Below are 14,158 nucleotides of genomic sequence, written 5' to 3' on the forward strand. Positions count from 1 at the left end.
GTCACACGAGGCCAGAGACGTGAACACAGTGTAGAATAAAAACCTGGGCTCACTGTACACTAATTGTCTCAGCTGGACAACAAATAATTTTATTGATGTTTGAAAAGAAATGCACGCACATCTTCTAACATTTGTATCCAGATTTATTCACATAAACACCAGCGCCTAATAAAGACATATTTGAAAGAAAGGCAAGAGAAAACAGGGGTGTTGAAGTCCACAGATATCTGAGAATAAAAAAACATATAAGGCACAATTCTACTTCTGTCCCGTATAAAAAGACCCTTTAAATGAACCAATGACCCTCAGATGAAATCCCTTATTAAAAAGTCAAACCTCTCTCAGATGTCACACAATGTGTAAATACAGTATTGCACTTGTTTGTTTGTTTTAGTTTCTTTGGATTTCTTTGTGAAACAGTTTTCCCACCACACGTGGGACTTGGTCAAATTATTTTTGATGATAAGAAGATAAACAAAAAAACAGAAGATTGCAGCAGGTGACTTCTTGGACTTTTTGATTAAATATTAGAGTAACGTTTCTATTCAACAATTAAACCAGAAAGAAATTACCCTGATAAGTGTTCTTGGTTTTCAAAGCCAGAGATGAACTGATCTGAAGTAGATCATGAGGCTTGTTGGAGTACATAAAGCTAGGAGTGCACAATCAACACAACCAACATTTGGAAACTTTGTAGAGATCTTCCTACTCACTGTCAGCCCTGCGTTAGCGCTGCAGGATTTTCTTTGTATGAGCAAAGGCCTGCGGTCTCAGTGGACTGCAGGTAAACAAGGGCAAACAACATATGTAAAAAAGGAGGGAGTGTTTTGAAATTTTAAAAAAAAAGTTGGGTGCACCTTTTCTTGCACTCGTAAACACATGCGGTCACTGAGAACTCTGCTGCCTACTTCTGAATACCCAGACCAGACCGCATGTACTCGTACACCACGTAGCTAATGCTGACGGCTGGTATGACTTTCATGAAATTGGGCAGGATGCCGCGGTAAAGTCCAAAGAAGCCCTCCTTTTTCATAATCTTCTTCACCATCAGATTCATCGGCAGCTGCTCTGAGCCCTCAACAGAAGCTGAGAAAAGAAAGGTAAAGCCAGATGAGTGAAGAAAAAGATCTCCTCATGTTTAAAATCTCTAGATTTTAGAAGTATTGGCTGCTTATAAGCAGCATATGTTTGAAATTAGCTTAGATTAAAGAACTGAAAATTGTTTTCCAAGTGTAAATGTTGATGACTTCAGAATAAAGCACAAAGTCCTCAGTTAAACCTCATAACCACGGTTTTAAGGTTATTTAACCCGCTCTGTGGACAGTTTTGAAGTATTTCTTTTATTTGAATGATACCTCATTGAAGTTAAGAGACAAATGCAAAATAAAACCTATTCCAGTATATTTATGTGGATACTTTTTGGTGGCCCACCATGTTTCAGGTGTTTTATATATCATCATTTGGAAGTCTTAAATTATTTAAACAGAACTTCTAAAGAAACAATAATACTTGACATATTTTACAGTGCTATTTTTTTTTAAATTGTAAAATGCAGAACCAGTTGGTAAAAAACAAAGTAGCCGATACTGCTAATCAAATGCACTTGATTACTAATCATCAGCCAGTATGAGCACCTGTATTAAAGCAGAAGTTTTGGCAGTTAACACAACGCCAAGGAGGAAAAACATCAGCAATGATCTTAGAGATGCAACTGTTGCTGCTCATCAGTCTGAGAAGGGTTATAATCATCCTGCAGTGAAAAAGATTATCCACAGAATGTATGATGCTCAGAGAAATTGCAAAAAAAGAGCAAAACCTTACGAGAGCTGTGCACAAATGCAGCAAAGCTTAATGACGAGAGACTAATGAAATCAAACAGAAAACCTCAAGCACTTAAGACCTGTTAAGAATCAGGTGATGTTTTTTAAATCATGTTTTTAAATGATGTCCTATAAAAACTTGGGGCTTTTTTCACATTACTGCAAGTAAAATTTAGATAAAGGGCTTGTTTATGATATTTTGTACTCTTGTAGTTTTACTTTAAATGGTCTCAGCACTCATTCAGGTCCTTTACCGTTTCCTCTCTTGAATACTGAAGCACATGCATGGCTCAAATGTCTAATAAACAGAGTAGTTATAAAGAACTCACATAGATTTATTAATTTTCCATTTAAGCAGAGATTTCATGAAAAAATCTTGAATTTCCTCGTAAAACACTTTATAATCTCTGAACAACTCAGTGGCATTATGGTACTACAAGTTAAATGCAAGCATTAATAAAGGGGGCTATTTCTTTAATAAGGTTTGGTTCACCGTACCTTGTGCTTGCATGCGGGTTCGGATCAGAGCCAGGGGATAGCTGGCCAGCTGGCCGCAGGTGCTGGAAATGGTACCACAGCCCAGCAGCACCAGAACCCCTGGATTGGCTGTGTCTTTGGCATAGTGGGACAACCAGAAGTTCTTCAAGCTCTGGTATGGAATACACAGGAATGAATGACAGATGAGAGTGAGGGTTGATGCATAATATTTTGCAAAATCAGCACACAAGCGATGCTTAAACAGATTAAAATGGAGTTTTCTATGGAAGCATAGTGTTGTAGGTGATTCTGAACCTTCCGAACATTTTTCCAGACAGGAATGATTCATCAGGATTTACCTCATACACTGCCAGATCTATCCCAGCGTAGGGGATAATGCCCAGAATATTGGGAATGTAGCCCTTGTAAAATGCCTTCACTCCCTCATTCTTCAGGACTTTCTTGGCACAGTCAAACATTCCCGAGTACTGTCCGGTTTTCCTTAGGGTCATACGGGTTTTCATCACCTGAAGAGACAAAGATGATTAGTGTGGCTGTTTTACATCAGGCTGCACGTTTGACTTAACGTGTTACTGCATCTTTTATGCTACTGGATTGGTTAAGACATCTAAAATTTGTTTGGACACTAAGATATGATCAAACAAGACACATGAGGTAATTAACAAACCAATAAAACTGCACCATCTATAATGTGGGTGTATGCGTTAGTCCCCGTAGAGAAATTACTCCTCTGCATTCACTCAGTGAAGAAGTGGGCAGCCACCAATGGAGCGCCCAGGGAGCAGTGCGTGGGGACGGTAACTTGCTCAGGGGTACCTCAGTGTAGCCGTTCAGTGGATTCGAACCCCCAACCTTCCGATCATGAGGCAACCACTTTACCTACTGAGCTATCCCTGCCCCCATGTGTCTCCATATTTGATATGGAAACTTGCTTGCCCCTCCTGTGGTGCCTCCTCCTGTTACTATCATCCACACGTGCACTCTTTATGCATCTGTGCTGTAAAGACTACACTTCCACTCACCTCCATGGGGTAGATGGCAGTTTGTGCGGTGGCTCCAGCCAACGATCCTGCCATGAACCTCTCGTGGGACTTCACCTTACCCGGTTCACTGGACAGCAGCTTCTTATACTGGTGACACGGGAACATGAAAACCGAACGGCTCAGCAGGATCACACATCAGTGACAAAAGTGAGTGCTAGTGTTAGTAGTTCTCAACATGTAACATTTAACGTGAACATAAGCTGCGATTTATACTGGAGTCTGTAAAGAGGAGGAGAACTTACCTGTTCATAAGCCATGAATTTAATGGCTGTCTCGGGGGCGATCTTCATGACATTGATACCATTTCCTCTCCACAAAGAAGCCACCCCTCCTTCTTTTAGCATTTGCTTAAAGCCGCTGACCAGGCTGATTTTGTTGGTTGTAGAAGCGTGCACCTGGGGGGAAAAGCACTTTTAAGTTATAACTAAGCAGCAAGGGCTCGAAATTCAATTGCTGAAATTCAAAGTGAGCATCAGAATGGAGAAGAAGGGTGATTTAAATGAGTTTGAATATAGTACAGTGGTTAGCATATAAGCATGGATCCACGATGCCATGAATCATTGGGTCAGGCTGGTGGTGATGGTGTAATGGTGTGGGGGATATTTACTTTGGTACACTTTGGACCCATTGCTACCAATAGAGCTTACCTGAGTGCTAATGGTGGCCATTTCCATCCCTTTATAACCACCGTGTACCCACCTTCTGATGGCTGCTTCCAGGAGCATAATGCATCATGTCACTAAGCTTAAATCAACTGGTTTCTTGAACATGATAGCAAGTTTACTGTACTGATCACAATCCAATAGAGAGCCTTTTGGGGTGTGGTGGAACGGGAGATTTGTATCATGATGTGCAGCCGACAAATCTGCAGCAACTATGTGATGACGTCATGTCAATATGTAGCAAAATCTCTGAGGAATGTTTCCAACACCGTGCTGAATCTTTTCCATGAAGAATGAAAGCAGTTCTGAAGGGAAAAGTGAATCCAACCCAGTACTAGCAAGATGTACCTAATAAAGTGTCTGCTGAATGTATTTATATGGTATTTTTTAAAAACAGGATAACCCAAACTAACACAAGACCAGCATTTTGAAGCACACTTATCACCACATGGACCAATGCACACATTTAGTAAAAATCCAGTTCCTGGAGAAAAGGACCGATGAACAACCCAACAGGAATTTTATAAAATCTAAAAGAAATCTTGACCCACCTGCATGAACACCTTCATTCTGTCCAGAGGGGCGGTTCCTGTACGGGACACAGCACCCGCCACTGCTCCTGCAGACAGCTGCTTCCACCACAGACCTGTCGTCTTCTCTTCCTCTGTGAACTCATCTGGGATGGTGAGGCTGTCACCAATGTCCAAAACCTACACCCAATACAGTACAATCAAGTCACAGTCAAAGAGACTGACGGCTGAGAATAGACTGTCTATAAAAGATGCACATAGCCTCTGGGACAGTCTTAATCCTGTAACCTCTGTAATTATTAGTAGAATTATTTATTATTTACAAAAATAAATAAAATATTCACTCTTTAAAAAATAGAATACATTTATCAAATAATAAATCCAACATATATTTATTAATACTAAAAAATAAAATAAAAAATACCCCCATTGCAGTTCCACCTTTAAGGTCCAGTAAGACCATAAGTTGCTCCTGACCTTTTCTTTTCCCAAGCTAACTACTCAGTTATAAGGTGTTTTTTGTTTTGTTTTTTCACAGTGAACAAGTACCGGTAATGCTCTTTGATAATTGGGCTCGCTTGCTAGCACTGGCTAATTAGCGCTATCCCCTTTTCCAAAATATACAGAAAAAAAAATCACGGAAATGGCCAAAATGTAAAATAAATAAAGGCTTTAACACAATCTAATGACATGTTGGCTAGGTCAATCATTTGGATACTATGCTGTTACAGTAAGTTTGTCAAAGAAAGCTAAATAGTCCCTGAAAGCTGGTGAAATTGCAGATTTGCGTGTGATACTACTGTCAAAACATAAGAGCTTTATTCTATATTCTGATTTTGTCTCTTACACTACCATTTTGAATCCTTTTAAATGCAGTTTAGAAGGAAGGAAGAACCCTTAAAGGCCCTTTCTGAACTGAGCGGTTTCTGTCACACTTCAAGCCTTATTATAGAACAAAATGGTTTGCATCAGAAGTTAGTGAGGGTGGTTTCTGCCTATGCAGCCACCCTTTGGAAAACCCAGGAACTATTTTAGCAATCATTAAACCACGTCTTTATTAATAAATGTAAAGGTGTCAAAACTAGACTACTCTGCAGATGAACTTTTAGCTAAGCTGGGCAGCCTCATAACCACACATTCCCAGCTTCACCTTAAACGTAATGCCTAGAAGGATGGGACACATGCCATATCCTTATCCAAAACTTGCATAACTACAGGTCCATGCTGCGAGATCAGTTACATCACCGCGCGTCACTGACGTAAAGTTGCCGTTTTGAGATCACAGATGCAGCAGGGGGGGTTTGGTTTTTGTTTTTTTTTTACTTTTACCACTGCAGTAATGTATCAGCCTTTTTTTAAACAAACCACAAATAACAAATCTGCCCCCTTAAGACATTTTTAAGGCAGGAGTTGACGGCTAACATTAGTTTTAGTTTTATCTGCAAATAGAACACTGTGTTATAAAATTATATTTGGCTAGAAATTTGCCTTGGCACCCTTGAAGCTTATATTACCTGTGCATTACGTCAGGTATGATGTGTTTTTAAAGAATGCTAGTCAGCGGCTGGGCCTCTTCATACCTGACATGATGTAAAGGTGAAAATATTAACTTGTGTTCTCCGGTGGACATAATTGCTACACTATTTCTAAACTACCTCAACCATGCCTCAGCTAAAGATAATAATACTTTTACCCATGACCACATGACAACCAAAACTCAACATCTGAATACAAGAACCTACCATGTCCACATCCACCTCATACAGCCAATCATCTTCCAAGTCGAGGAAAAACCAGCTTTCCTGACGTTGCTGTTGCTGCTGGTGAGGCTGCAGCAGAACCAAGGCCATCTCAAGCCTTTGATAAGGCTGCTAGCTCTAGCAGTTCTAACAAAGGACAAAGTCCCTCCTATAAACACCAGTTCTCAGACCCGTCAGGATCCTTCACACGATTCTGATCAAGGGCCCAGACAGAGGTCGACAGTCCGCAGAGCAACGCACTAAATCCAAAGAGCTTCGGCTTGAACGCTGGAAATAACAAGACCTTGTCATTGCCATAGATGCTCCCAACAAGTCATCAAGTCTCACAGACGCATCATCTCGGATTCTTCTCTCCTGTTCCTTTCTAGACTAAATAGTCTTCCTCTCACCTCCTCCAGTCCTCCTAAATGATACACTAATCCACCCACAGCTCAGGCTGAAATTAGCTCATCTCTGCCAAGCTTAGAAACCAAAGGTTAATTAGACTTCCGAGCTTATGCCAGTGAATGAACTCAGCGAACGCTAGAGATTAACCACTGACTGAAAGTGGACGCTCCTCTAGCACGCAACTGTACTTAAATATAGGCAGCAGCCCTTCAGGGTTTGATTATTCCCTGATAATCTAATAAAATGTCACAGTTTCATGTTTGCTCCATTCAAGAAGATTTCTTTTACCATTCAGAGTTCATTTCATTCACAAGTGACAAATTCTTCAGACTCCTCCCCCCTTTCATCTGCCCTGGTCATGAACGAATCACACTACTCATCTGTTGCCAAAATTCCCCCAAATCCGTTATTGTGTGTCACCTCTCTGTGACAGAAGCCTGCACTGCAACTAAAATATTAACAGTATGCAGTTTAAACTTCAATATATATATATATATATATATATATATATATATATATATATATATATATATATATATATATATATATATATATTTTTTTTTTTTTTTTTTTTTTTTTTTTTTTTTTTTTACCTAAAACACACACCAACCCATGTCCAATAATAATAAGAAATACGGCATCTTCTGCAACAAAACCAGCCATTGAAGTAGTGCAAAACAACACCTGGAATTGCCTGCACCAGCCACTGCAACCACACCAACTACTCAAACATCAGCAACAACTGCAACCATCTGAAACTAATGCCAACTACTGCAAACAAAGCAAACGCTAAAACAACAGCGACACATACAGCATAATGTAGAGATAGTGAGTAGCACTCCTTACCGTGGTGTGCTTCCAGTAGCGGACGATCTCCTGCAGGTTGGTGGCTGGGTTAAACAGGAAGTGCTCTCGCCATTCATTCCAGTCCACAGTCATGGTGCCATCCACATCAATACTGTAGGTTAGATGCTTTTTTATTTATTTAAAAACTAAACCATTGAGGCTGTATACTTAATATGCCACTGCTCTACTTTCATGTTCTGCTACTGTCCTCACTGGCCCCTCCAGCCCCACTTCCCTCATCAGTTACTGCATTTTGTGTTTACTTTAGTTCCACTGTTATGTGTACTCCTGCACATGTGCAGCTTCAAGCTTTGCTTATGCAAATCCTGTGCATTACAGTTCAGTCCGTGCTGCAGCATGAACCACAACTGACAACTGACTGTATTTATATGTATTTACTGTTCTTTGTGTGTGTGTGTGTGTGTGTGTGTGTGTGTGTGTGTGTGTGTGTGTGTGTGTGTGTGTGTGTGTGTGTGTGTTGATATTTTGAATATAAAATAATGATAAGATAAATATAATTAATATTTTAAAAATAACATGATAAATTAACGCACATGCTATAATACATGAGTGAAGTGAGCAAGCGTGCAGGCCTGGCCAAAACCACCAGTAACATGTTTTTTTTCCTAGTTTCTGTAAATAATGAAGGATTTATGGAACAAACTGTAATTCTGATAAACACACAGGAGTTTTCAGAGTTTTAATCAATACCAGTAGTTCTTTTATTCTCACTAAACTGCTACTGTGTGTTAAAACCATGTGTTACTCTTTCTTTACATCCAAATGTGTAGTGAGTTTGAGTATCAGCATGACATTAAACACACCAATAAACATATTCTGACTGACAAGACGTGGCTTGGTCCAAAGTCAGCGACCAGCCGTGCACTTGCAATTCGAAAATATTATTTTCTGGTGTCGACGCGCCGCGTCAGGAGTGTAAAACATCTTGCCAGCTCCTTATCATGTGCACTCACTCCTCTTTTCAGCCAAACCACACACTGAGCCAGTTATCAGTCGCTCACACGGTTCCCACCTTTAACTTGCGGCGCGTCAGGCTGCTTTCTTTCTCGTCTTGCTCGGGACACTGCTGTAATAAATAAATAAGCTGAAATACCTTTGAAGGATTTTCTCTGCATGCTCTTTGCTGATTTCCAGCCCCAGATCAGCAAGTGACTGCCTTATCTCCGTAATGTCTATACGACCTGTAGAAAGTAAGCATTTATTTCTACTTTTTCTCTTTTTGTGCATTTTCAATATTAAAATGTGCTACATATTAAAATGGCACCGTACCATCTTTATTTTTGTCCAAGCTCTTGAAGGTCAGTTGTAATTTCTTCTCATGTTCTTTCAGGTACTTGGAGAATTCGCTGAAGTCGAGCCCCTCATCTTTGTTTCTGTCTCCAGAAGAAATGATTTTCTAAAGGGGGAAAAAAACACACCCACACACAGAATATTAGCAATCATTCTGCTTCGTGTTGCCGTACCTCATTTGTTTGCTGCAGCCGGGTGTTTGACCTCCTCATAAGGCGGAGGGAGAGGTCTGGGTTCTGCTGAGCCATAAGGGGAGTCTTCCATCTCCTGCTCAAACAGCAGCTGGCTGATTGTGGCGGTTGGTGGCAGAATAACGCAGCAAAATGCTCCTTTACTTTATCTCAACTCACTCTCTGTGTTTTTAGCCTTCTGTCTGCCCGAGTTACTGCCATTGCTTTCAAAAGTGTTGACGATGTCCCAAGATCAAGACAAAAAAAATCCATTGTTTCTCCAGGCTGAAGCGAATTAATGGAAACAAAAATAACGCCTGGTACCAAATCTGTTATGAGCATTGGCTCTTTGTTAAGAAGTAAACCAGCAAATGAGAACTGTCAGTATGTTTGTATGAGAGCACAAAGGAGGAGAGCATTATAGTTTTGACAGATGAATTTTTGCTCCGAATGAGGGCACTGACCAAATTAGGTTATCTGTCTTACTACCCATTTATTACACAGTTATGTGCGGGGAATGTGCAGTTGTTTGATTAGTAAAGGTGGGACCTTCCACTTACAGTCTCAGCCCACAGTAAAAGTTCACCTTTGAGACAGCTTTAAAAATTCTAGAGCAGTTTTTTTTCCAATCCCTTCAGCTCTTTACAGACGCCTGGGTGTCCTGAGTGCAATTCCAGAGAATTCAGAGTTTGTCTTCACTACTCAAGCTGTTTTCAAGAAACTGAAGAAAATACTTTTAAGCCATGACAACAAAGCATGCACGTGGAAATAACCTCTCACAGATACTGCACTTTCAGAGTAAGAGCATTTTCAGCAGCTACACAAAAGTGACTGTTTGTGACTGTGGAGGAGAGCTTTAGTGTTAGTTTAAGGACAAGACTGCTGTCAGATCTTTTGGAGCCTGTTGTGCAGGTATATGGACTTAATTGCCTTGCTCAAAGAAAGGAAGGGCATGCAACAATATTTAGAATCTAGATGGCTTAAGAAATGCTTTTAACCCTAACTAGGCATGGATAAACTTGAAAAACAAGTACTTAATAGTATGTCTGTGAAGGTTCTCAGTCATCCAGGTCATCGTATTCTAAGGAGATTGGAAAGAAAAGCGTCTGGACTTTTTTAAGTTTCTTGAAGATGTTTCACCTCTCATCTGAGAAGATTCTTCAGTTCTAAGAGCAAGAGCAAGTCCTTAAAAGCTCCCAAAGCTTCCTAGGAATTTGAACTTCTGCTGATGAGGTGCCGTGGGAACTTTTACTTTTTCCAACTTGTGAAAATATTACTGAGGCTGCACTACACCGCTCTCGCTTTTATCTCTGGCTGAACTGCAAATCTTAGGTGTCTAGAGGTCCAAAATAACCTGGGGTGTAACAATCAGCTGATGAGACGATTATGTTATAATTGCACTATTTTGTCAGTCAAAAAATTAGTACCACGTGCATCCTCTCAAAGACAGACCTTTGCCTGCGAAAATCGGACACTTGGTTAAAAGTCAGTGTAATGCGCACAAAAAATAAGAATCCAGTCATCATAAAGATCGGTAACGAAAACAAATAAATAACCTTCTAAGAGTCAATCTGACTGCACTTGGCTGCTCTGGCGGCTGTAATTTCACTTCTTTTAAGGTTAACGCTGCCGCTACAAGAAATATTTGTTGTGGTTTTCTCTCCGTATTTGGGATTTCTGCGCACTCCTGTTTGGATCCGTTACTCTACCTGAGCTGCCCCTTTCTCAGCCTTGATGCCCATAGCATCCAGGCCTGCCTTCAGCTCGGACACATCCACTTTTCCATCCTTGTTAGTGTCCAGCTTGGCGAACAGCTCTTCGTATGCTTTCGACGCATTGTCAGCGCATCGACAGTCCGTAAAAAAGAGCTTCCTCGCCACCTGATACATCTTAAAACTATAAATGAAAAACGTCGCAGGCCTGTAGAGCTCCACGCACACACACACACTAACAGAAACTGGGTAAGCAATCTGATGTGGCAACTGATTCCTGTGGCTTGCGCTTCTGGTTTCAGGACTTCCGCGGTGTAGCCTAGGGAAGTGATAGAAAAGTCCTTATGGGTCGGCGTCGGTGTAAAGTCCAGCGGGCACACGATAATGTGCAGATTTGGCCAACAGAGAGCTTTTTGCGGATGAGGTAGGAGCGCTGTACAGATCGGTGGAGGGACTCGGTTGACTTCGCCTTGGGAGACCTCCTCTTTTTAGTGCCCACACGCACACGCTCACGGAGACACACCCTTCAACAACAACACACGCGCACTGCTCTGTTACTACTACTCATGGGCGGCATTTCAACATTTCCTCACAAGTCAACTATAGCTTTTTCTCATCCTCTCAAGTCTTGTCCACCTTTAGGCGTTTTTACTTGGTTTGCTGTGGTGGAAACGTCCCCACGCGAACGCACGCACGCGTTCAGACTGTACAGTAGCCTAGTGTGCAAGGATCGTCATCCTGTACCCATCGGTCTGCAGTACAAAGTCGGTATAACTTATCTTTGTCTATCCGGTGAGTCATACTCAAAAGAATCCGGCAGCTGTTCTGGGCAAAATTAACCCCATAAGCTTGTAATTGCCTCAAAGCACGGGAGGGGTGCTCTTCAAGGCCACTTTGACATATTTTGTTTAAATCTTTCAGAGAAATTGTACATCTTCATGTTTAATTGGACCTTCCTTTTCTCTCATCCTGCTTGGGAACAGCTTTTTAACCGCTACTAGGGATGGGAAAAGTTTCTAGAATAACACATATGCTGTTAAATTGTGCAAGTTGTGCAACAGTTTATTGGCTGTACAGTTCCTACGATGTACCACCAGATGGAGACAAACGTCAAATAACTAAACAGCAGCTGGTTTTGCTTTCTTGTAGTAATCTGTCCAATCAGTGCTGCCGAAAGAGGAGGCGGGCTTCGGTTTGCAACAAACATAAAGCTGTTATCCTTTCACATCCGGTTAGTCATCAATAGCTTCAAAGTAAAATAACCAAGAAACAAAACGGCAACAGAGAAAAGGCTGACATATTAAAAAAAAGGCAAATGTTTGTGTGCTCCTGGGAATGAGAAAAGAGGATTTCTTAAATAAAGTGTTAGCTCTTAAAAACAAAAACAGGTCTTGGAATTGAAGCAACACATTTATTTGAATTTTAAAATCCCCGCGGATCATCAGAATCGCAAACACACACATCCACATATAAGCTACAAGATCTACAAAGCACTGTTTTACTGTTTTACTTATTATTGCTTTCTTTTAGTCGTGTGAAGCGAACCTGCAAAGTAAGAATGCCATTGCTCTACTTAACGATTTGTGTTTTGCGGTGTACATGACAATAAACTTCTTGAATCTTGATCTTATTTATTTATATTTTTGTTTCCAAGTATGGAACGCCAGGACTGCCATAATGAATTAATTAAATACACCATTAAATAATTAATTAAATGTGGCAATAATTAATTAAAATTGGAATTAATTAATTAAATAAATAGTTATGACACATGTAATTAATTAATTATTGACACATTTAATTAATTATTTATGTATTTCACATTTTAATTAATTATTGACACATTTAATTAATTATTGACACATTTAATTAATTATTTAATGATATATTTATTTATTTCATTTTGGCAGTCCTGGCGCCTGGCTCTCGTCATGAAATAATTTTATCTGTCAGCCTCACCCATCAAACTCAGGGGGCGGGGTTAACGCTGCCCATGCAGCTTCTCTAACATTTGATTGGTTGCCGTGCAAAGTAAGTCAAAACAGGTCGATCCTAGAAAATCGATTGCTTGTGTAGACTTGGGGCAGCCAGTTATCCCAGAATGCAGATCAAATCACAGGCAGCAATGGTGGTGGTGTAGTTTTAAAATACCCCGTTTTTCTGTCACCAGCTACACTTTTAACAGTGTTTTAGCCGCGAATGTCGCGACGTATGTCTGGTCAGGTTGTCAACATAGAACATGTTTGCAAAAGTGCTCAGATGTTTTCAGAGATTTCACTAGCTCTGCTAACAGTTAGCATGCAGAGTGCACCGAGGGGGTTACGTTAACCGGTTTGTTTACATATTCCACTCTCCGTGTTCCACATGTTGCATTCGCAGATTCTCATTTTCACCGAACGATCGTCTCTTTCCGCCTGGTCTTGTGTCTCGGTGCTTCTGTAACATAAAGAACGAGCTGACATTTTTCTCACGAAACCAGCGATCAGCTCAACAGACCCTCAGTTTACCTGCATGCATCCTCCTCCTCATCTGTCAGCTGTTTAACACCTGCTGCTAATTCAAGAAACACGCCTAGTTACCTGGTGATAGTCACAGTTTAACTGGGCAGCCGGTGCTCGATATAACGCAATGTCAGCGCATTTTTCTGCACAAGATAAGTAAATATAGTGTTTTCCCCGAGCGCAGAGCTGCTGGAGCTCGTTTCCTTACAGAGCACTTTATAGGCGAACAGCTTTATCAGCGGCTGATGTCCAATCACCGGCACACAGCTTTCAAACCTCAGCTGAGTTTTAGCTCTCAGTGGTTAAACGCTGGACTTCATTCACTCAGGTTCTGTCTGTTGGGTCACGTTTACTTCGCTGTTTTATTTACAACTGAGCAAATCGGTTTGGCTGAGGTTAAAGTTACGTTTCATAACTGCATAGTTTCACAGACGTTTAATGGTTCACTGGCACATGTGTTAGACTGAACTATCATCTAAATATCATCTGTTTTTTAATAGTTATTCAACTATATTCTAAGCACCAGCTGTCTGTTAGAATGTGATTTTTTTTTCTCTCTCTGTTGGCAGAGGTATAAAAATGCGCAGGAAAATCTGACATGCATGGCGAACTTCACCGACGATATTTAGGGAGGAATAAACACACATCAAACATAAATGAACCATTTGTCTGTCTCCATAATTGAGAGCATTTTCTCTTCTTATGTCAACACTCTCTCTCTTTTTTTTTCTTTTTTTTTTCTTTTTCGGTCATGTTATGTTTACCTGTCAAAGGCTTGTTACAAACTATGAAACACATCTTGCAGACTTCTGGATGTTAGAAGAAAACTAATACTGCTCATGAATGAGACTAAAGGCAGGAAGGTGTCCTTTAAAACTAAACATGTTAATAGGACCTCCCTGTTTATATCATAGTTTA

At 40.5% G+C, this 14,158-nt stretch overlaps 1 protein-coding gene across 2 annotated transcripts; it reads right to left on the bottom strand.

Moving 5' to 3' along the window:
* Window positions 1-53: 53 nt before the first annotated feature.
* LOC147309644 (mitochondrial adenyl nucleotide antiporter SLC25A24-like) lies at window positions 54-11,477 on the bottom strand. Of its 2 annotated transcripts, none has more exons than XM_086268629.1 (10): window positions 10,737-11,477; window positions 8,837-8,963; window positions 8,661-8,748; window positions 7,547-7,658; window positions 4,575-4,733; window positions 3,604-3,756; window positions 3,341-3,448; window positions 2,657-2,824; window positions 2,319-2,469; window positions 54-1,086 (listed from the first exon to the last, which is right to left on the bottom strand). In XM_086268629.1, the coding sequence occupies exons 1-10, from the start codon at window positions 10,914-10,916 to the stop codon at window positions 905-907; spliced, it is 1,428 nt and encodes a 475-aa protein (XP_086124755.1). In that variant the 5' UTR covers window positions 10,917-11,477; the 3' UTR covers window positions 54-904. The 2 variants fall into 2 exon arrangements, with proteins under 2 accessions (XP_086124755.1, XP_086124756.1); XM_086268630.1 differs by lacking the exon at window positions 10,737-11,477 and adding an exon at window positions 9,062-10,710.
* Window positions 11,478-14,158: the final 2,681 nt, after the last annotated feature.

This window comes from Aulonocara sp. 'chitande type north' Nkhata Bay, linkage group LG17 (assembly GCF_057382095.1).
Source record: "Aulonocara sp. 'chitande type north' Nkhata Bay isolate Kocher_YH1m ecotype deep benthic linkage group LG17, A_spYH_male_GT1.1, whole genome shotgun sequence".
Lineage (NCBI taxonomy): Eukaryota > Metazoa > Chordata > Actinopteri > Cichliformes > Cichlidae > Aulonocara > Aulonocara sp. 'chitande type north' Nkhata Bay.